This window comes from Aulonocara sp. 'chitande type north' Nkhata Bay, linkage group LG12 (genome assembly GCF_057382095.1).
Source record: "Aulonocara sp. 'chitande type north' Nkhata Bay isolate Kocher_YH1m ecotype deep benthic linkage group LG12, A_spYH_male_GT1.1, whole genome shotgun sequence".
In the NCBI taxonomy this organism is placed as follows: Eukaryota; Metazoa; Chordata; class Actinopteri; order Cichliformes; family Cichlidae; genus Aulonocara; species Aulonocara sp. 'chitande type north' Nkhata Bay.
In genome coordinates this window covers 18,794,099-18,814,916 of record NC_141355.1, presented here as the reverse complement: position 1 = coordinate 18,814,916, position 20,818 = coordinate 18,794,099, and the positions used below count along the sequence as shown (strand labels likewise).

The following is a 20,818-nucleotide window of genomic DNA, read 5'->3' as shown; positions in this document are numbered from 1 at the left end:
AATCCACCACCTTTCAGTGTTTATACCGTTACGAAAAAAAGAAAAAAAAGAAAAAAAAAAAACATCGGCCGACAAAAATGAAAAATCACCATGGGTATGCCCAATGGCCAGTCCAGCTATGGTTGTAATATAACCTATGTCAGTGTAGGAAATTCAGAAAAAGACTATGAAGATGAAAATAGAGATCTTATGGATGACCCAGCTTAGAACAGTGAGCTGGTGGGAGAGAATACATGAGAGAACACATGAGTGGCCAGGGATGGGAATTAATAAGAATTTAGAGATTCCAATTCCATTACTAATATCACTTATCGATTCAGTTCCTTATAGATTCTCTTATCAGTTGTCATTAGTCAATAGTCACCGCCATTGCTAAGCAGCAATAACGACATTACATTTATGCAAATTAATTGCATGCTGTCGGTCAAATGTTTGTTGAGCTATTTCCCCTCTTTGTTGTGATCAGTGTTGCAGTCATTACTCAAAAAAGTCATTACTATAAATTACTATAAATATTGCACATTGCTTTTCTTAAAAGTAATACTGTGAATGACTTAATTACTCTGTGGAAAAAGCAATTTGCTATACTAGTGATTACATTATTTACATGCCAGATGTGAGGAGATGTGGAAACCGAGATACTTAAAGGACCAAACCTTCTCCACCGGAGCTCCATTGATGATAATAGTCTTGTAGTCTCTGTGCTGACTCCTTCTGAAGTCCACCACCAGCACCTTGGCCTTGCTGACATTCAGCTGGAGGTGGTTATCCTGGCACCATGATCCCAGATTCCTCACATCCTCCATGTAGGTCATCTCATCGTTGTTGGAAATGGCGCCCAACACCATTGTGTCGTCAGCAATCTTCACAATGGTATTGGAGCCATGGATGGTCACACAATCTGAAGTATAGAGGGAGTAGAGGAGTGGCGAGAATACAGACCCCTGTGCCGCTCCCGTGTTGATGGTGATGTTGTCGGAGATGCACCTATACCCTCACCACCTAAGTTGTGCCAGTGAGGAAGTCCAACACCCATGCACACAGATGGCTGTTGAGTCCTAGATCCCTCAGCTTTGTGAACAGTCTACCAGGTACTATTGTGTTGAACACTGCAATCAACAAACAGCAGCCTCATATAGTTACCCTGTTTCCTGTCCACGTGGCTGAGTGGTGTGCAGGACATGGGCGATGGCGTCCCCTGTGGATCTGTTGGGTCGGTAGGTTAACTGGAGTGGATCTGTGGTGTTTGGGATGGAGGAGGAGATGATGTGCTTCAACATCCTCTCGAACAACTTCATTATCACCGATAGTAGGCACTTTGTAGGCACTCATATCGGCAGTGCCGGTCCCGGCGTTCACTGCAGCGCAGATTGATCTGTCCACCCATTGTTTCTGATTTGGGAACGCCACGACTCTCGCAGTGGGGATGATCTCCTCCGCTAGCATGCTAACGAAGCTTACTGCTACTTCCGTAAACTTGTTGATGTCAGCTGTGCATGCTCTGAACATGCCCCAATCTAAGTCGTTGAGCATGTCCTGTAGCATAGCTTTGGGGTGGGATGTAGACAACCGTGGCAATTACCAAGGTGAACTCACTGGTCAGGTAAAAAGGACGACACTTAATGCTTAGGTATTCCAGATGGGACGAGAAGCCACTGGTGAGAGTAGAAATGCTCCTGGCGTCACACCACTTTCTGTTTACCATGGGACACACTCCTCCACCTTTTGGTGTTTGTTTGACTTGTTCTCGCTCACAGAGAATGAATCCAACGGACTTACAGGACGGTGGGGGTCAGCCATGTCTCAATGATGCACACAATGTTGCAGTCCCTCATGTCTCGTCGGAAGATGACGCTTGCCCTTAGGTCATTAAGCTTGTTCTCCAGCGATTGTACGAACGCCAGTGTGTCCAAATGTCCAAGATTACATCTGCAACCTTGTTATCGATGTTGAGTGAGCTGCTGTAGTAGACTATAAAACTGGAAGATTTTAAGAAGTAAACAAAGCAATAAATAAGTAAACAACTAAAAAGGTGCCTAATCTGAGCGGAGCGGTCAGTAAGCGGTCAGGTGTCTGGAAAAGGCCGCTCCATCTTGTCATTTGTAATGGAGGTTGCAGCCTGCAGCTTACTACCTATTGAAGCTAAGGTTCTGGCTGCAAGGCTCGCCGTTTACTCGGGTTTCTCTCTGGGTTCTTGGTTAGCTAAGTGTTAGCATGCTGTCTTTGCAAGGAATCAAAGTTGTTTTAGCAGCATAATGTCATTGTTTCAGTTTTCCACTTTTCCATTTATCTTGTCCTTTTGTGCCATGCAAATTAATGCCCATATCCACACTCTACATTGTGCTATTTTTCCTCCTCAAACTGAAAGCAGCAGATTATAGCTGAAGTGCAAGAACCATTAAATGGTATCAATAGGTTAAGGAACTGAACCACTGGGAACTTTTTTTTCTATTAGTTCTCAATTCCCAACTAAATGAGTGGCCCTTACAGATATCTTGGTGGCTTTCATTATCACTTTGGACTTTGAAATGAGTATCTATCTGGGTAATGCCTGAATGTGGAGTTACAAGAAGAGGACCCATGAATTCTGCAGATTAAGGGAATTCACCATTGCTTGGGATCAAAAACAAAGTCTATGCAGACAAAACAACTCAAAGAAAATAAACATTTGCCAACCGGATGTACTACCTGATGTCTTACACGTAATTTTTATTTTTACAGTTGACCTCTTTCTGTGTTTGTGGCTTCATGCAGTTTCCAACCACTCTGTGCAAAAGTTACTCTCTGTTTAGTGTTGCTATTGCATCACTAAACAGAGAGTAACCGTTGTAAACTAACCCACCAGTAACTTTTGTTTTATGTTACAGTGAAGGTTTTAGATTAAAAAGAATGCATACCCATAAACATGTCAAAGTTAGTCAGATGATGTGCAAAGCATAAAAGCACGAATTTCAAATAGATTTTATTCACATGGTACAACTTTGAGTGCTCCAAAATATTTCTCTGTAAAGGCTTTTTAAAATTATGTCTATCACTCACACACATGGTGTCAAGTTTCATGAAGTTGAGTGTGAGAACCTAAACACAGACATGCAGGTAAACTGAAAGTGAGCCTTTATGTGGCTGGAGACTAGGGCCCTGTTTCAGGAAGCCGGTTTAGTGCAAAGTCTGACTAAGTATACCCTGAGTTAACGAAAACTCTGGTTTTTCGGTTTCACAAAGCGAGTTCAGCTGAAGCCTGAGTGAGTCACTATGACGACACACTCCGTGAAGCTAACCTGCCCCCTAGCAGGTTTACTACAACTAACCCTGACTGTCTCCGCCCCTTTGTCGGAAACCTGACAGTAGGAAGTGTCGGACATGGCGTGCCCCGTCCTTGAAGAGCCAGTAGATCGTGAAGCCCAAATTCTCCGCAGAGCTCTCCGCCGGGAGAGAGTGATCAGAGCGCGTTTGGACATTTTATCATTTCCTGATGATTTTCTGTGTGAACGTTACCGTTTCTCAGCACAATCTATAAGTTATTTGGATAACATCCTCAGGCCATATATTACGCATGTGACACATCGCGGACATGCTCTCAGTTCATTACATATTATTTGTATTGCACTTCGGTTTTTTGCAAACGGGAGCTTTCTGTATAATATTGGTGACGCTGAGCACGCTTCCAAGGCTACCGTCTGTCGGGCAGTCAGGAATGTTACAGTTGCACTGAAACGTCTCCTGTACTGGTTTGTGGTGTTCCCCGGTCATAGACCCACAAGATTTATCAAAGAGGGATGCCACAAAATCGCAGGTATCAGGATGAACAAAACTTAATATATGATGTGGTGATACTTGAACTACTACTTAAATTTTACATTTATTTTCAGGGTTCCCAGGCGTGATTGGCTGTATAGATGGCACTCACATTCCAATCATTGCTCCTTCAGTAAATGAAGGAGACTATGTGAACAGGAAGTCTTTCCACAGCATTAATGTACAGGTACATAGTTCCCTGTAGCATTTCAAACTAACAAATTATTTCATTATAGTAATGGATGCTAATTTGTGTTCTCTGCACTGTGAAGATCATATGTGATGCTGCCAACATTATCACAAATGTGGAAGCCAAGTGGCCAGGCTCTGTCCATGACTCACAAATATTCCGTGAATGTACACTGAGCACAAAATTTGGACATGGTGAGTTGAAAATACTTTAAAATATATAAAGACCAATTGCTACAGGGACATTTGAACTGAAGTGTATCCTTCTGTCTTAGGAGAGTTCACTGGCTACTTGCTTGGTGATAGGGGGTATCCATGTTTACCCTATTTGCTTACCCCTTACCCTGACCCTGAACCGGGCCCACAGCAGCGATATAATCTGGCTAATTGCAGGACAAGAGCCAGAATTGAAATGACTATCGGAATGCTTAAGGCCCGGTTCCAGTGCCTGCAAAGACTCAGGGTCACCCCAGAAAGGGCATGTGACATTATTGTGGCATGTGTGATTCTTCACAACATTGCCACAATTAGAGGAGAACACTGTCCTTCTGAACCAAACATCAGCAGTGATCCAAACCATGAACATCCTGACCCTCCCACGGACATACAAGATGGAAGCGCAGTCAGAGACACCATATGTCACAATCATTTCTTTTGACCCATCACCTCAACATGTTGAAAGACGAATAAACAGATTTTCTGTTCAACTGGCTTTATTGGTCGCCTGTATTTCCTGTACACAAAGTATTAAAAGATGTAAACCTCATAAAGTGTCTCTGTTGCTTCCTCCTCTGTAACAGCTGTCAATGTTTCTTCATTATTTTCCTGCAGTAAAGAAATAAACAACATTGCTGTTCTACTGTAAACTCATATAATCTGTGGAGTATTACTCACAACTGCATGTTGGTCTGGCTCAACAGGAGGCTGCACCAGATGCAGTACACCATCACCATCAACTGATAGAATATGAGGTTTATACAGGTCACTTATAACTTACAAGGGACCAAATGGCAATTAACAAACATACCAATCACCTTACACTTCATTGTCATTATGCTCTCAAAGACAACCAAGACTGAGGGAAGGCAAAATCAGTAGGAAAATAACTTCACTACAAACAAATTCATTATGGTGAAGAGTTTATCAAATGAATGAGCAGCACTGCAAAGGTGACTGTGAAGAAAGGATGTACGCACATCATGTATTATTTTGCATTTACCCACTATGTAGGCACTTGTGTCTTGCGGGGTTATTGACTCAGAGGATGTCCCCACAGAGATGCCTTCGGCCACAGGGCGCCCACTGTTTTGGCTGAGGGCCAACTGCTCAGCCTCTGTGAGTGGTGGTGGTAGAGGACCCCCACCTGTTTTTCGGGCCTCCGCTTTTTTTCTGTTGGCTATAACAGGTCACATTTGAGCATACAGAGTAAGCAAATATGTACTTGTAATGTGCTCAGATAATTTCAATAAGTGCTTACAGAAAGAAAATTAATGTAGCCTCTAACTGCAATCGATTTACATCGGACAAACAGACCAAGCACTATGGCTCATAATACAATTACACCTTACCTGTTTGGACTATATTTTTATATTTCATTTTTACTTGCTGCCAGGAACGTTTGGGGCCTGTTGGGTTCCACCTGCGCTCACATCACATCACAACATAAAATGTATAAAATAACAAATAAAATAACATATGATAAAATAACGTGTTAAATGGGTGGAAATCCCTAGATCAATGTTTATATTAACACTCACGCATTGACTCTGTCGGCTTTGTTTTGCCATGCATGCTCCCTTTCTTTTGCAGCTGAGGCTGTGTTACCTTTTTTTCTGCAAAATTTGCATGTTATCGGCATATGCTGCCATCAGAATTTCGGCCTCAAGCGCTGTAAAATACATTGACCGCGCCTTCTTTCCCTCCGTCTCCATGGTGACTCGCTTACTCTGTGCTCCGCTTATCAGGGCTTTATGTATCCTCGTGCGCGCGCTTCACTTGGGGTTAAAGCAACTCCGCGTTGATTGAACTAATTGTTATCAGCCTTTCTGAAACCGAATATTCCGAGTTGGACAGTTCGGGGTTACTCAACCCTGAGTATCGTTTTTCACTCTAAGTTTTCTAAACCGGCTTCCTGAAATAGGGCCCAGGAGGTGGAAATAAACAAAACATAAATACAAAAGGAAAATTACAAACACAAACTCACTGGAACCCAAAATGAGAATAACGCTAAGATCAGGAAACACAAAGGAAGAATGGACAATCGAGACCCGGACTCTAGACACCGACTTGATGCAGGAAGAGAAAAATGAACACATGGCAGAAAGAGCCAAGAGACAGACACAGAGAGAGAAACACAAGATGGGCTGGGGAGAGTGAAGGTAAACAAGAATGGAGACATAATATGGCAGACTTATCATTGGAGATGTCACAGTCTGACGCTGCAGACTGTGTGGAGTTAGAGGGATGGAGCGTAAAAACAGACACATGGAACAAAATTTAATTTTAACGGAAGGTGAGCCATTTAATAAGGCTGGTGAAAAAATACAAAACGAAGGGCAAAGGCCGTCCAAGGCAAAGCAATCACCTAAACTGGGTAAACTAAAACTAGAAATGAAAACCTGTACCTGAGAGCCACGAATACCTGGAACATGATACAAGGTAAACAGGCAACCCAACATGAATAATAGAAAACGCACACACTAAATACATAGAGGGGTGACGAGGGGAGTGGAAACACATGGAAACACAGCTGGAACGAATAGAAACAAGGACATAGGGGAAGCAAAACGGGAACACAAGAGAAGAGACTGTCAAAATAAAACTGGAAACACCACGACTCAAACTAAAATACACTGTTAGACACATGGCAAGGAAGGAAGGAGGAAAGCACATGAGAACAGGATTGACTAGGAAAACAAAGGAAGGAGACAAAAAAAGGGAAAGATGGAAATCACAGAAGAAAAAGGAAAAGGGGGAGAGAGAAACAGAGAGGGACAAGTAAGAAGAGTGACATTACGGGCTGGGGAGACATAGATGAATACACATGACAAACAGGACAAACAAGGAGGGAAGCAGAAAGGCATGACTGGGGTCCGAGAACGAGGAAGCAAGAGACGTAAACACAGATGACACGACAGACATATTCTGACAGCACAGAGGAGACACCAAGATACAAGGGGACTCTAACAGACAAGAAACTAAACAGTGGATACAAGGAACTCAGAACATAGAATAAACTCAAGACTAACTAATGAACCTTAAATAATAATACATAACAATCAACAAAAACAGAAGAAAACTCTGAAATGCTGGTTCAAATGTCCCAAAACCATGACAGAAGATACTAATGGAAGAAGTACAGAGACAAGACTAAGGGAACAAGAACTTTGGTCAACCTGTTTTTTTTTTTTTACTGGAAATCTCAAATAACATAGTAGAGGATTAACAGGAAATGAAAAAAATGTAATAAGACAAAGAAAGCAAAGATAATTAATAGAATCTACAAACAAGTCAATTGCTCAAAGCCGAAACAATTCATTAATAAGATCACAAATGTCCAAAAACACAAAACACTGGGTCAAAGTTAAACCACACACTTATCACTCTATGTCATTTTAAAAGTGCTTTCTAAACACACTGAAAATTAATAAGGCACTTTGATGTTTTCACAGGACCAGATACATAAAGCTTAGTAAAAGCCTCCAAACCTTCAGCCAATTAGTACATGCATGGAATGCATCATTTATTCCACACCACATATATATTGAATCCCATGAGATTTCTCTCAAAAACACTCAGACACTTTAAATTAAAACATTGCTGAACCTTCTCTACAAACACAAAAAAACCTTTGCTTTGTTTTCTATACACCTGTTGCCATCTACTGGTGGAAAAGTAAATGTATTTATACTGAAAGAGGTAAAAACTTTACACTAATTGTTCATTCAAGTCCCTTACATAGACAAACATCAACATACATTAACTGGTACGTATGTTAAATAAAGGACTCTATCGCTCCCTTTTGCTAACAGCGTTGCGATATACCCTGGGGCAAAAAATTTTTAGAACCTTAACACAACATAGTACCAAAGCAAACACTCTGTGTGTGTGTGAGTGAGTGTGTGTCTGTGTGTGTTTGTGTGTGTGTGTAGGAGGAGCACGCACACACACACACACACACACACACACACACACACACACACACACACACAGAATAAGAAATGTCAGTAACACCATTTCAGCTTTTGATCAGCACCATGGACAGCAACTGCACACATTTATTTGAACTTAAGCTATAATCTCATATTAGCTGAGAACTGTTTGAGCTTGTATGTCTATAAGCATGGAAAAAGAGAGAGAGAACCCCAATAACCACGGGTCCTCACAAACTGAGTAGACAGGGCCACTGTACAAAACAAGAACATTCATTTATAGAATTAATTATTTATCAATCATTTCCAGTGGTCCAGCTTTTTCATGCACTCATATTACATATGATTACACATTTTAAACATAACTGATAATAAGGTTTAAGTCTTTTTAAAAGCACAAACTCCTCACCATCAGAACTTCGTCTTTCAGGCCTTTAGCTAATATCAAAAGTCCCGATGTTATTCTCTGCTCTCCTTCCCCATTTGCAGTGCTATAATTTTACTTTGCACAACATCATTTAAATGCCCCTATTGAAATACTCGATAAGACACTTGTTGAAAAATATATTGTTCTGTAGTTGACATCAACGAGTTTTCATGGATTTTCCATCTTCCCAGCATGTCTTCCCATCAAAACTTTTTAGTAAAGGCAGTGGAGTCTGAAATAACTGAGAAATATTTACAGCTAAAACTCAGTTCATTAAAAAATGTATACTGCATGAATAAAGTTGAGCTGTGAATCACTAGGTAGAATTATGACTCATATATACTTATATACGATTATTAAATAATAATCTTTCTGCCCTTAGCAACATAGCATATGTAAGCTGCACAGTTGGGAGGGTGTGTTTGACAACTGGGCTATTCCTACTTTCTATCAGTTGTGCACCACCCCGAGTACGTTGTTGAAGCTTGTATTAATGATGGATTAAGCAAACCAGATCAAGCTTTTAGGAATCTGTGTAAAGGAATGGGCTCAGCCCACCCAAAAAAAATGCAGAAAGTAAATGGGTTTTTTTGTTTCTGTTCCACCACTTAACAAGCAGAGACGCACATGCTTTGTTATCTAACCGATGCTGCATGTAGCGACAGACTCTCAGGAGTGTGCTCTCTCATAATAAAAACAAAAGAAACTTTCAGTCGGGGCATGTTTAAAGTTTCATATTTATAACATCATGTCCCCTCAGGTTCCAGGTATTAAACACCTATTATACAGAAGTGGAAAAAAGAAAATAGCAGCATGGTCTTTTCTGGAAAAAAGAAAATAGCAGCATGGTCTATACAGCAACACTAATTTGTATGTGTACATGCCTATGAAATATGAACCAAATGAATTCTCATGCAGTTGCATAACAAATACAGTTTATGCATATAACGGTTTTATTGAATCCACCTGGACGCAAACTATAACTAGCGAGCCACTTTATGATGGAAAGCATGTGTGCACAGTCACAATGTTGGTAAGTGCTGTTTGTATCACAGTTTTAAAGGACCATGTGGTTTTTTCAAGTCACGTATATCCTGCTGCCACTAAACTTAAACAGTTTAAAAAGTGCAAAAAGTGCTGTATGTACTAGAATAGATAAGACCTATTGCACTTGTATTAGTTGTTATTCATTCTAATACACTGTTTTTCAGTTTTACTACAGTACCTTTGCTGAAATTTGAAGCATTTATTTCATGTTCTTCAATTATTAGTTTAGCATCCTGTCTGGAATCAGGTTGGGATCTACCTCATCCTAGGTACTAATATCATTCAAGTTGGTAAATACTTGAATATGTTGGCCAACTAACTGTAACCTTTTCATGTTCCCATTTAGTGCTAAACAGGGAGTGAAGTGTGTTTAAACCTGTTTCTCCAATTGCTTCATATAATGGGAATTGACACTGAAAGGGAAGTGCAGATAGACACATTTCCATTTCTTTATTGTAATGTAATCCATTGTTAATATAAATATTTTTATATTTTTATAAGCATGCAGGGTGACCTGCAGGTCCGCATGCTAAGCATGCTTAGCATGCACGGGTGCATGCAAGGGTGACCTGCATGCAGGGTGACGGTGACCTGCATGCTAAGCATTAAGCATGAAAGAGGGAAAAAATGACATGGTACGAACAGCGTTGGTGGACAGAAAACTGTATTCGTGTTTAAGAGGGACTTTCCAGGGTAATCTCGTCCAAACATGCAGGGTGACCCTGCATGTTTGGACGAGATTACAGGTGCACTTGCAGGTGCAGGTGCACTTGCAGGGTGGCTGTCAGTGTGATCCAGTGGGTTCGTCCATTTACTTTCAACAGGCCTTAGCATGCTAAGCATGCAGGGTGACCTGCAGGCGAGAAAATGAGGGCAAATCTGTTCTGAAAGTATTCTGGCTGTCAGTGTGATCCAGTGGGTTCGTCCATTTACTTTCAACAGGCCTTAGCATGCTAAGCATGCAGGGTGACATGCTACTTTCAACAGGCCTTAGCATGCTAAGACCTGTTGAAAGTAAATGGACGAACCCACTGGATCACACTGACAGCCAGAATACTTTCTCTGCAAGAACAGATTTGCCCTCATTTTCTCTCCCTTACACTTGGATAAAAACTGGGTATCCACATATCTTGTTGATAAATGGCAAGTAAATGCAAATTCTTAAAAGGCAAAGAATAAGAAAAACAAAGATAGCAAATAACTGAGTATTCATATGCTATTACAAGCATTTGATTTATTTTCTGACTTGTTTTGTACAAATGTTGTAATTAAAACAAGATTGAAAAGACATTTTCGAGAATCTCTTGCGCTCACTTGTCACCCACATTTTTGACTAAAAATAGATCTGCAGTGCAAACGTATCTAGGAGCACACGTGTGAATAACAAGTATGACATCACTGGGTCCAGGCAGCCCTCAGTCCCAGTCGCAGCAACAGCAGTGAAGATGATGTCATTGTTTAACGATGAGCTCGTGCACACACACACAGCTAGAGGCAAAGAGGTGGGTGAGTGGAAACAAAATGGGCCAAAACGGCAACTCTTGTTCGAGTAATCACCCTTAAAATCTTTACTGGCAAAAAGCTTGCGTAAGTCTTTCATCAAGCCACCGGTTCAACAAGCTCCAACATGAAGAAAAACGAACGTTGTAAAAGCTCACATCCACCGTTTTTTGTTTTACACCGCGAAAATATGCAGTAAAGCTACAGCAGGTACATTAAACATATGCAGATAAGCTTCATCTGATGCGATGTTCAAATTAAGCGTCTCGGTGTCAGCAGCCGTCCTAATTTCAGTGACACCTTTAACAAGTAGGGGCGAGTCCAAAGGGATCCAAAGGGTGTAATACTAGATCATATTACATTTCAAAGCTTTAGTAACATTATTTTCCAGATTTTGATTCAAAACTGTCACCCTGTAATCGCAGTTGTACCAGTCAAAGGAGCTTGCAAAGAAAAGCGTCTGGACTTCTTTAAGTTGCTTGAAGACGTTTCACCTCTCATCCGAGAAGCTTCTTAAGTTCTAAGGTCAAATGGTGGGGAGTCCCATATTTAAACCTAGTGGGAGTATCCCCCCACAGAGGGACAAAAGGACCCCCTGATGATCCTCTAATCGCCTGAGCCAAGGTGTGAAACTGGGTGTGGGTCCCAATCAGCCAGGGTTTCGGGTGAGCTCATTGTGAAACCTGGCCCCACCTTATCATGCGAATTCCTGAGGTCAGATGGCCCAGGATGTGAGTGGGCGTTAAGGCGTCTGGGGAGGGAACTCAAAACTGGATTATAGATGGCAGACAGTTGGTGTCGTAAACCACCGCCTCTGTTCAAAGATGGTCGCTCACAGTGGACATAGATGGCTTCTTTCACTCCTCTTTCAAACCATCTGTCCTCTCTGTCCAAAATGTGAACATTGGCATCCTCGAAAGAGTGACCTTTATCCATTTGTGACAAACATGAGAAAGCAGTGTCAAGCTGCACAACCAACAGTAAACAGCACTAAAAAAACAAAACAGAACTTTATTTTATAAATGCAAAAGTTTTTCCCCTTATCCTACTTACAAAATATTCACTCTCCAATCTGGTACACCTCAGTGAATACACCCACATATAAGATATTAAAAACCATATGGAATATGTTTCTGCACATAGAACATAAATGTTGTTTCAAGCATGAAATTAAAAGTACTTGATAGTGTTGAATGACATTAAAATCATTTTTTCAGGGAAAAAAGTTCAGTTTTAAAATCATAGCAGCTCTAGCTGGTTTCAGAGAAAAGGTGGCAGTGGCAGATTATAATCTCACCACAATCTGTCAACACCTGAGAACACAGCTAACACAGTCTGCACTAAAATATGTTGCTGGCTGTTATGAACTTTAAACGAAATATACTTTACTATTTTCAAGCAGATTAACATTGAAATAGGCAAAAAAAAAAGCACAAAAAAGCACAGAAACTAATAGAGAAAGGTCTGTCTGAATATATATATATATATATATATATATATATATATATATATATATATATATATATATATATATATGCATACACTACCTATCTTAAAAAAAACATTAAACATAAAGTAGTGTAAAAACTGAAGTTTTATAGAGAATCAAATACAAAATCATCTCATAAAAGAATTAATGTAATTCTGTGTTTCTGAATTTGCTTTTCTACTTACACAGTCATTTTTCAAAACTCCGATACAGTAACAAGACCTGATAACTATCTGGGGAAAAATCCAAACAGACAGAGATAGCTTGAGAAAAATGGCAGGAAATAAACATGCTGCTGTTATACTGTGCATTCCCAAATGCAGTGACTAGCTGTATTTCTGCAAGACCCTCAGTAAATTTCTTTGGTAGCCTCTTTAGAGTTGTTTGAGGAAGCAACATTGGCAAGTTGGAGGTTCTCCTGGACTGTCCCCTGTTTCTTGTCACGTGCTTCTCCCTCTGCGTGGAAACCAACCATCAACTGGTAAATCACTACGCCAAGAATGGAACCAAGGAATGGGGCAAAAATAGGGACCAGGAACCAGCAGTCTCTAGCCCTGCGGGCAGACAGGATCACACTTATTGCCAGATAAAAAGGGTTAACAAACAGAGAGCAGTGGAAGGGCAATGTGAAGGAAAAATGCATAAAATCTGTCTACTTACGTGAAAACAGCACCCCCCCACCCAGACATAGAGGTGAAAAGACGTGGTCCAAAGTCTCTGGCAGGATTGACTGCATAGCCAGAATTAAAGCCCATGGACAATCCAATGACAAGAACCACAAATCCCACAGTGAAGGCTTCCAGCCCTTGGGGGATAGGGTTGTTGTAAGGATCCACAATGGCCAGAACACAAACTATGAGCGCTGTTGTGCCAATAATCTGTGTTGAGGAGGGGTACAAGTAAGAAGGAATAATGGGATATATCATTTATTATTTCAGAGTTGAAATTATGTGTATGATACATGTTTGAGTTTCAAAAGAGCACCTGATCAAAGAAACCATTGACAAGTGTGAGATGCCTCGCAGGGTAAGTTGAAAATATGCCAGCCGTGTTGTTAATGCTAGTAAAATTAAAACTTCCAGGACGGAGCAACAGAGCATCTAGAGGGATACAAACAATGAAATGTACCATGGATTTTTTTTTTCTTAAAAAAAAACAAGATAATTCTGACTCACCACTGGAAGTCTTCACTTACCATAGTACATGCCAAAAATAATAGCGGCACCAAAAAAAGCACCAATTGTCTGAAAGAGGAAGTACATGGGAAACTTTCTCCAGCGCTCTCTTCCAAGCAGACACAAGGCAAAAGTTACTGCTGGGTTGAGATGGCCGCCTGCAAATGCAGATGTTGACATTATGTCAGTGTGTGCAGTCCATAATCACACAAAATTACAGCCTTGCCTAAAGTAAAGCCACACACACAAACACACACACGCACACCCATAGCTGATTATATCATACACTTCCATAAATCTGATTGATTACCTGACACTTGGCCACAGACCAAGATGCCTAACATGGCAGCAAAGCCAAAGGCAAAGTTGACAGTAAGGAACAAGCCATGGGAACCACCGCTCAACACCCGCTGGGCCACAGCACCACAGCCAAACATCTGAAGAAAGAGTAGAAAAGCAAGTTCAGCTGGATCCTAGTAAGTTACACAACAAAGTACACAACATTATGGTTGTTTCTGTTGTTGAAACAGTTGATATACTGATATATTGACAGTTATATAATCATAGGTTTGACAAGATCCCAGGAACCAAAGGCTTGCAGCCCCAAACCATGACAGAGCCTGGACAGTATTTTACAGATGGCTGTAGACATCCACATCGGTGCCTACCTACGCTTCCACCCTTACACTTAGACCCTTTCTCATGTGCCGGCTACGGATTTTTAGGCCTGTCACTTATTTTGTCCTCTATTTAACATACACTGCCAGGGCTGTGCGATATGACCAAAATCTCATTTCCCGATATAAGAATTCTATCCCGATAATGATATAAATCACAAAAATGTAACATTTTCTGTAAATTCGGTGAATCTCGGGCAGCTCGTCTTGCGGGAAGTGTTTCCTGCTGCGTGTCATGTAGCTGGAGTCGAGTGTTTTAACCGATGCATGAAACTATACATTTTTAGACATAAGTTGTAAAGTCCGCCGTTTTCTTTGTGAGTATTTATTACACGGCGTGCTGCGGGGAAAAGCCTGTTCTAACGTTTGAGTCTAAGGTTTATTTTTTTAGCACCTGGCGGCTCTTTTTTAATTCTCATCCGTAAATAATCTGCTCTTTCACGTGATTCAGTTTATTTTGAAAAGTCTCAACAGGATCTTGAGCTTTATTGTGAAAGGTTTATGTGGAACATAAACAAGCGGACGCAATGCTGTTACCGTCGTTGTTGCTAACCACAACGCATAAAAACAGGCGCTTGTCCTTCCGTAGTGTGGTTATATAAAATATAAGAGAAACAGAGAACTTTAAGAAATTAATATAGCCACTACAGTGACCATAAAAACGATGAAAAAATATTGCCGTAAACAGTTTATTTTGCGACACCATGAAACAAACAATAGTGTAAAATGAAACGATAGACGTTTTTATATCGTCATCCAATATATATCGTTATATCAAACAGCCCTATACACTGCCCACATGCTCAGATATGACAAGATTTCAGCTCTTAGGGAATCACTTTATCTGTGCAAAAATATTATTTATGCCTGTAAAATTGTGTTCGCAAATGTATTTCTGTGATATGATTCATTTTCATGATTGATTGACTTTTGCACAATACCAGTTTCAGCTACCCAATAATGTTATTACTGACGTGTATCCCCTGATGAATAACTGCACCACACCTTCTCCTGTGCCATCAGTAGTGACACTATGTACTGCTCAAACCCAGGCGGATTGAGATTTGGACTTCCATATTACTCCTGTTTATTAAATAATGTGTGATGCTCTAAATGGCTTTTACTTTGAAATGACATAAAAATAAATATTTTATTTCATAAATACCCAATCAGTAATACAAACACCATTCACTAAAGTTTGCATTATGTGATTTATTGCAAATTGCGCCGAATTTAACACTGAAATATGCCACGTCTAATGCCTGATATCTAAGGAGAATTTTTATAAACCTACAACTTCACCGACTCAAGCAGCCGAGGCCACTTTAAGCACTTGTCCAGGTGCATTATATGTAAACTGCCTTGAGCTCCTGTCAAGATGTTTTTATGCCGTGTCAGCCGACAGAAGCAAATAAAATGTTGGGACTTTCACTCCGGGCCTGATGTGGCTATGCGAATGACTGTTAAGACTTCACATAGCCACATCAGGCCGTTCATCTGGTCCTCATCCTGAATGAATAGAGAGAAGAGACCCACCTATTCCTGATAGTAAAAAACATTTATTTTGTTTTATCATTTATTAATGTTGATGTGTTGTTTACAATTTTACTTTGTTTATTGTATTTTTAAAAAAAGAATCTTAAATGAACTTAACCAAGAGCCAGAAAGAGCAGAGAGCCAGCCAGTTTCCTTTTTACAGTGAGTTGATGAGATTGCAGTGTTTCATTTTTTTAGTCATATTTCTAATTAGAGATCGGATTATCATGGAAAAACTAAGAAATCCTGCAGCATCGTCATGCGGGGAAAAAACTGGCACAGTAATTTATAAGAATGTGGTAAGGATCTGACTGTTAAAGACCATTTGCATTCTCCTGTCCAGCTAATCAGTTGATACACACAGATGTCAGCCTTTAAAAAACAAAACAAAAAAAAAGCAGTCCCTCTCTGGATAAATACCGTGTCTCACCTGCCTCTAACCAAGTCTAACCAGGTCCTATCAGTCCTATCCTATCTCAGTTCTCTGTTAGTTACCTTTGAAACATGAGTAAAAACTGTGCTTCCATGTATTAATTTATTAATTACTCAGTGAATTGTTAGTGCATGTTTACTCTCTCACGCAGAACTACACACACACACACACACACTTACTACAAGGATGAGCGTGCCAAGACACTCTGCTAAGGCTTGACGAAGCAGCAGGTTGCGGATCTGGAAGAAGCGGGACAGTTTACCCAGATACTCCTTTTGTCTGCCCATGTCTTCTTGTCACAGGTTGATGACTTTGAGAAATGACACAGAAACGCACACACAGCTTGTAGGGTCTCCTGAGTGCCTGTGAAGCTGAGGCGAGCTCTTAATACATACATAGACCTGGGCTGGGACAGAGGCAAGCCTGAACTTGTACCCACCCTCTGTACCACGCCCCACTGTGTGTCTTGATTCACAGTCCTTCACCTTTTTTCTTACAGAGGCACTTTCTCTTCAACTTTCATGCATATATACACCAATGGACATAAACACAGTTCTTTGCTATAATTTGCCTCTTTTGTAGATGGTGCCAAATTAGAGCAGGATCATTTATATCATGAGGTAATGACTTTCTTTCCTACTTTACAAATGATATCCAAGAAAGTTGATTCCATTTATCTGCACATGGTGCACACTTCTTCAATTTCAGTGGAGTGCAGGTTTCTCCTGAAGTCACTTAAGATTGACCTCATGGCCAGTTGTTAGTCAATAGTGCTAGTTTCGGTGCTTGTGCAATTGTGCTGTTTACAAGGCTGGGAAAAGATGCAGTCAGCTGAGACTGAAGAATTCAGTTCAATGAATGATGAAACGTTTCTCCCACAGAAAACGCCACATGCAGATGAACGGAATCAACTTTCTGGGATTTTTCTTACCCAGTGATTAAGCACACGTCAAGACATTTCGAATAATATTTAATCCTCAACATATTTCCCTCATCAATAAAAAAATTGTTTAGCAAAACATAACTTAGTTGTATCTTCTAACTTAACCATAGTTTAGCTGCCAGCTCAACAGCTAAGAACTTACCAATCATGCTTCTTCTCTGACCTTCCAAAAGTGTCATAGGTTTTTCAGCTGATTATAAACAACTGTTGGTCAGTTTCCCTGTGCAAATGCTCATTGGTCACTTTACTAGAGATGTCTTTGCAACTGTTCTTTAATGTAAATAATCACACAATCGCAACTCAGTGTATTTAGACATGTAGACATGTTGAAGATGATCTGCCGAAGTTCAAACAAAGCATCAAAATAAGGAAGAAACACATTATTTAAGTGACTTTTAATCTGGTATGGTAATTCATGGCATGTCGGCCGGTCTTGAGATTTCCAACAGAACGATCACCAGGGTTTACACAGAATGGTCTGGAAAAGGAAAGTTGGCCAGCAAGTGTCAGTTCACTGGGTGAAAATGTCCCATTGATCCCAGAGGTTAGAGGAGACTAACAATCTGTTTTGAACTAATAGGAAAGAAAAATAACTCAAATTTTCACCCATCACAACCAGAATATGCAAAACAGCATCTGTGAATGCACAAGAAACTTTAAAGTAGATGAGCTACAGCTGCAGAGGACCACACCTGCCAGCTAAAAACAGGAAACTGAAGCTATAATTCATATGAGCTCATTAAAACTGGGCAAGAGAGGATTAGATAGTCTTACAAGAAAATTCAGATCTATCTCACTTGTCTCAATATTCGCAAGCAACATAGATCCTCAGACAAGTTGCCTCTCCATCTATTTTCTGTGTATTCATCTTAACAAACCAATCTCCATTTTTTTTAAACGAGCATAGCCTAAACTGTATAGACTTCAAATACTGGATCTTAAAATATCCATTTAGATAAATGGTCATGTTTTCATATTTTGGATTTGTAAGAGCATGCACACATATCTGTAATTCACACCTATTTACAACCAGTACCAGATCATTCTCTTTCTGTCTGTCACCTTATTTTGTCTGGCATATTCTTTTGTTCATTCATCATACCTCATTTGTCTGGCTTAAGTGGAGGTGTGAGATTATTTCCACTTAAGACCACAACTATACCGGTATTAGCATGGATCCGTGTATAGTAGTATAGTATGTATTCAACTGAGGACTGCTAGGCAAATGTGCATAGGTATACGGGTACTTATTGCACAGAAAAGTTACACATTTAAAATCTCACAATCATGTCAACATCCTAAAAACATTTTGAAAAAGCACTTTTTGGCATGAGTCTGAGTCATTCCAGTTAGGCATCAAATCATAGATGCTGCACAATAGTATTGCACAACATTTAATAATGAACTGTCATGCCACAACCTTTGTGGTGCAATCAAGAGCAGCTTTTAGTTTTACAGGTTTGTTGGGTCTTCCACGAAAGTGTAACGGCATTTTGGTGTAGTGGAAATGCCGCGCAACTGGGTCTAAATTTATATGAAAGTAATAACAGTTTAGTGACAAAATGTAATTGTCACGGAGGAGCAGGGAGGACTCGGCGCAGACTGAAGTCTCAGAAAAACAGGTTTATTTACACACTCCAGGTGCACTATATACAGGTGAGGGAGAAGGGGGCCAGGGTTCCCAGGGGTGCAGAGCGGGGTCGGGAAAAGCGTCCAGAGTCTCCAAACCAAAACACGAGAAATCTGCATACAGAGAACAAGGGTTAGCACGGAACTTTTACGGACAGAGCTCAAAACTGGCTGAGGCTAAAGTAGCACTGACGAGCGTTATTCAATAGTCCAGCGGCGAGGTGCTCTCAGTCACTGCCTTAAGTAGCGGGAGCAAACAGGGTGAGGAGCCACAGGTGATTGCCTACAGGTGGTGGAGACCGGGAGCTCACAATGAGCTCCGCCCAGGCAGCGAGCAGAGAGAGAGGAGAGAGAGAAAAGACAAAACATAACATGTAGCCACACAGGGCCAGCCGAGCAGGCACGGGGACCGTGACAGTAATTAGTTACTAGTGCAGATAAGATTTCTGGTTCCTCTGAAATTGACACAAATGGTGCTATCAAGTGCTAGTGCACAGATTTCAATAAAAGGATGGGGAACGGGGTTGTCTGGCACCACTGTCTACTATACCCATTTTCTAGTGTTTAGTGGATGGTTGGTTAGATGTCAGTGGCCACTGACAGTCATAAGCAGGCACAGGCGTTATTGTTCAAGACCTTTATAAAAGCTCCTTTTCTGTAAATTTAGAAAAAGGCACAAGATAAACTATTCGCAGAAAGAATTACACATACAGATTATATCTTGTATAAAGTTAGATGTAGGCTTTAAAAAAGCATAACTTACTGTTGGTTAGTTTTTGGCTTAGTTTTTTTACTTTTAAATCTTTTCACTTCAATTTCCCAGCTCAAACCCTACTTAGAAGGCCGTTTTGGAGCCGTATGGTTTTAAACAACTTTTCTTGGAAGAGCTTAGTTCAGAAACAAGACAGTAAAACATGAGCTAACTTGCTGAAATGAGAAGTTTTTACACTGAAATCAGTAGTGGGTGGATTAGTAGAAAAGGCACAAAAAGAACTTCCAGATTTTTAAATTCTACACATTTCTCTGAATAGAACAGATTAATGTTAAAAAGAATTAATGTGTACGTAAGAATTCTGTGTACTTACATTAATTATGGTTGTTCAAGCTGCCAGATTTGGGTTTTTTTTCAAGAAGCATGATGATTGATGTTAATGTTCTTGGTTTATTTAGTCCAGCTATTAATCTGACATCAACTGGTTATGTATAGCTAATAGTTTTTTACAATGCTAAGTGTATTTGATTACCATGTGTTCGACAATTATGTTATGCTAAAATAAAGTGTGTTTACTTAGTCAACCCAGAGCTGTAGTGGTTTGATAAATAAATCATAATTTTTAAACTTTAATCTCACTATATGCTCTTTACATGAGCCAGCAGTCTAGAATGTATCTCTTGCAAAATGTCAGAACAAAATGCCCTTTAAAATTTTGATGGGACTTGAATACAAGCAGTGGGATCAAACATCTTGTAACATCTCATATGTACGTTATGGCAAGAGGGAAATGCAAAAAGAATATTACAGCATGTATGCCTTGAGCAAAAATAAAGTCTGGCTAACCCACTATTTAAAGTGTTAATCTGTACCATACAATTATGCATATAATAAAAGAAACAGAGAGAGAGAGAGAAAGAGACATGAGCAAAGAAGACAAACACAGGTAAGTATTCCTACATGTCACAACATGCAATAATTGAAAAAGCTTTTCCTGGAAATAACACTGTCTTCCAGCTGCAGTTCTTGGAATAACTCTTAAAGAATAGCTCAAATGGGTTGCAGGGTAGGCCCAAAGACTACATTAGTCTAAATCACATAGCTGTTTAAAGTTC

At 40.2% G+C, this 20,818-nt stretch overlaps 1 protein-coding gene across 1 annotated transcript; it reads right to left on the bottom strand.

The window, feature by feature from the left end:
- Positions 1-12,685: 12,685 nt before the first annotated feature.
- LOC147317249 (aquaporin-3-like) lies at positions 12,686-16,799 on the bottom strand. The gene is made up of 6 exons (XM_086314030.1): positions 16,599-16,799; positions 14,084-14,210; positions 13,794-13,931; positions 13,583-13,698; positions 13,259-13,476; positions 12,686-13,152 (listed from the first exon to the last, which is right to left on the bottom strand). The coding sequence occupies exons 1-6, from the start codon at positions 16,704-16,706 to the stop codon at positions 12,948-12,950; spliced, it is 912 nt and encodes a 303-aa protein (XP_086170156.1). The 5' UTR covers positions 16,707-16,799; the 3' UTR covers positions 12,686-12,947.
- Positions 16,800-20,818: the final 4,019 nt, after the last annotated feature.

Coding starts and splice junctions, on each gene's coding strand:
- LOC147317249 (XM_086314030.1), bottom strand. CDS start 16,706: ATGGGCAGACAAAAGGAGTATCTGGGTAAACTGTCCCGCTTCTTCCAG. Junction 13,477..13,582: donor TCAATGGTTTCTTTGATCAG/GTGCTCTTTTGA, acceptor TCCTCAACACAG/ATTATTGGCACAACAGCGCT. Junction 13,153..13,258: donor TGGGGGGGTGCTGTTTTCAC/GTAAGTAGACAG, acceptor GTCTGCCCGCAG/GGCTAGAGACTGCTGGTTCC.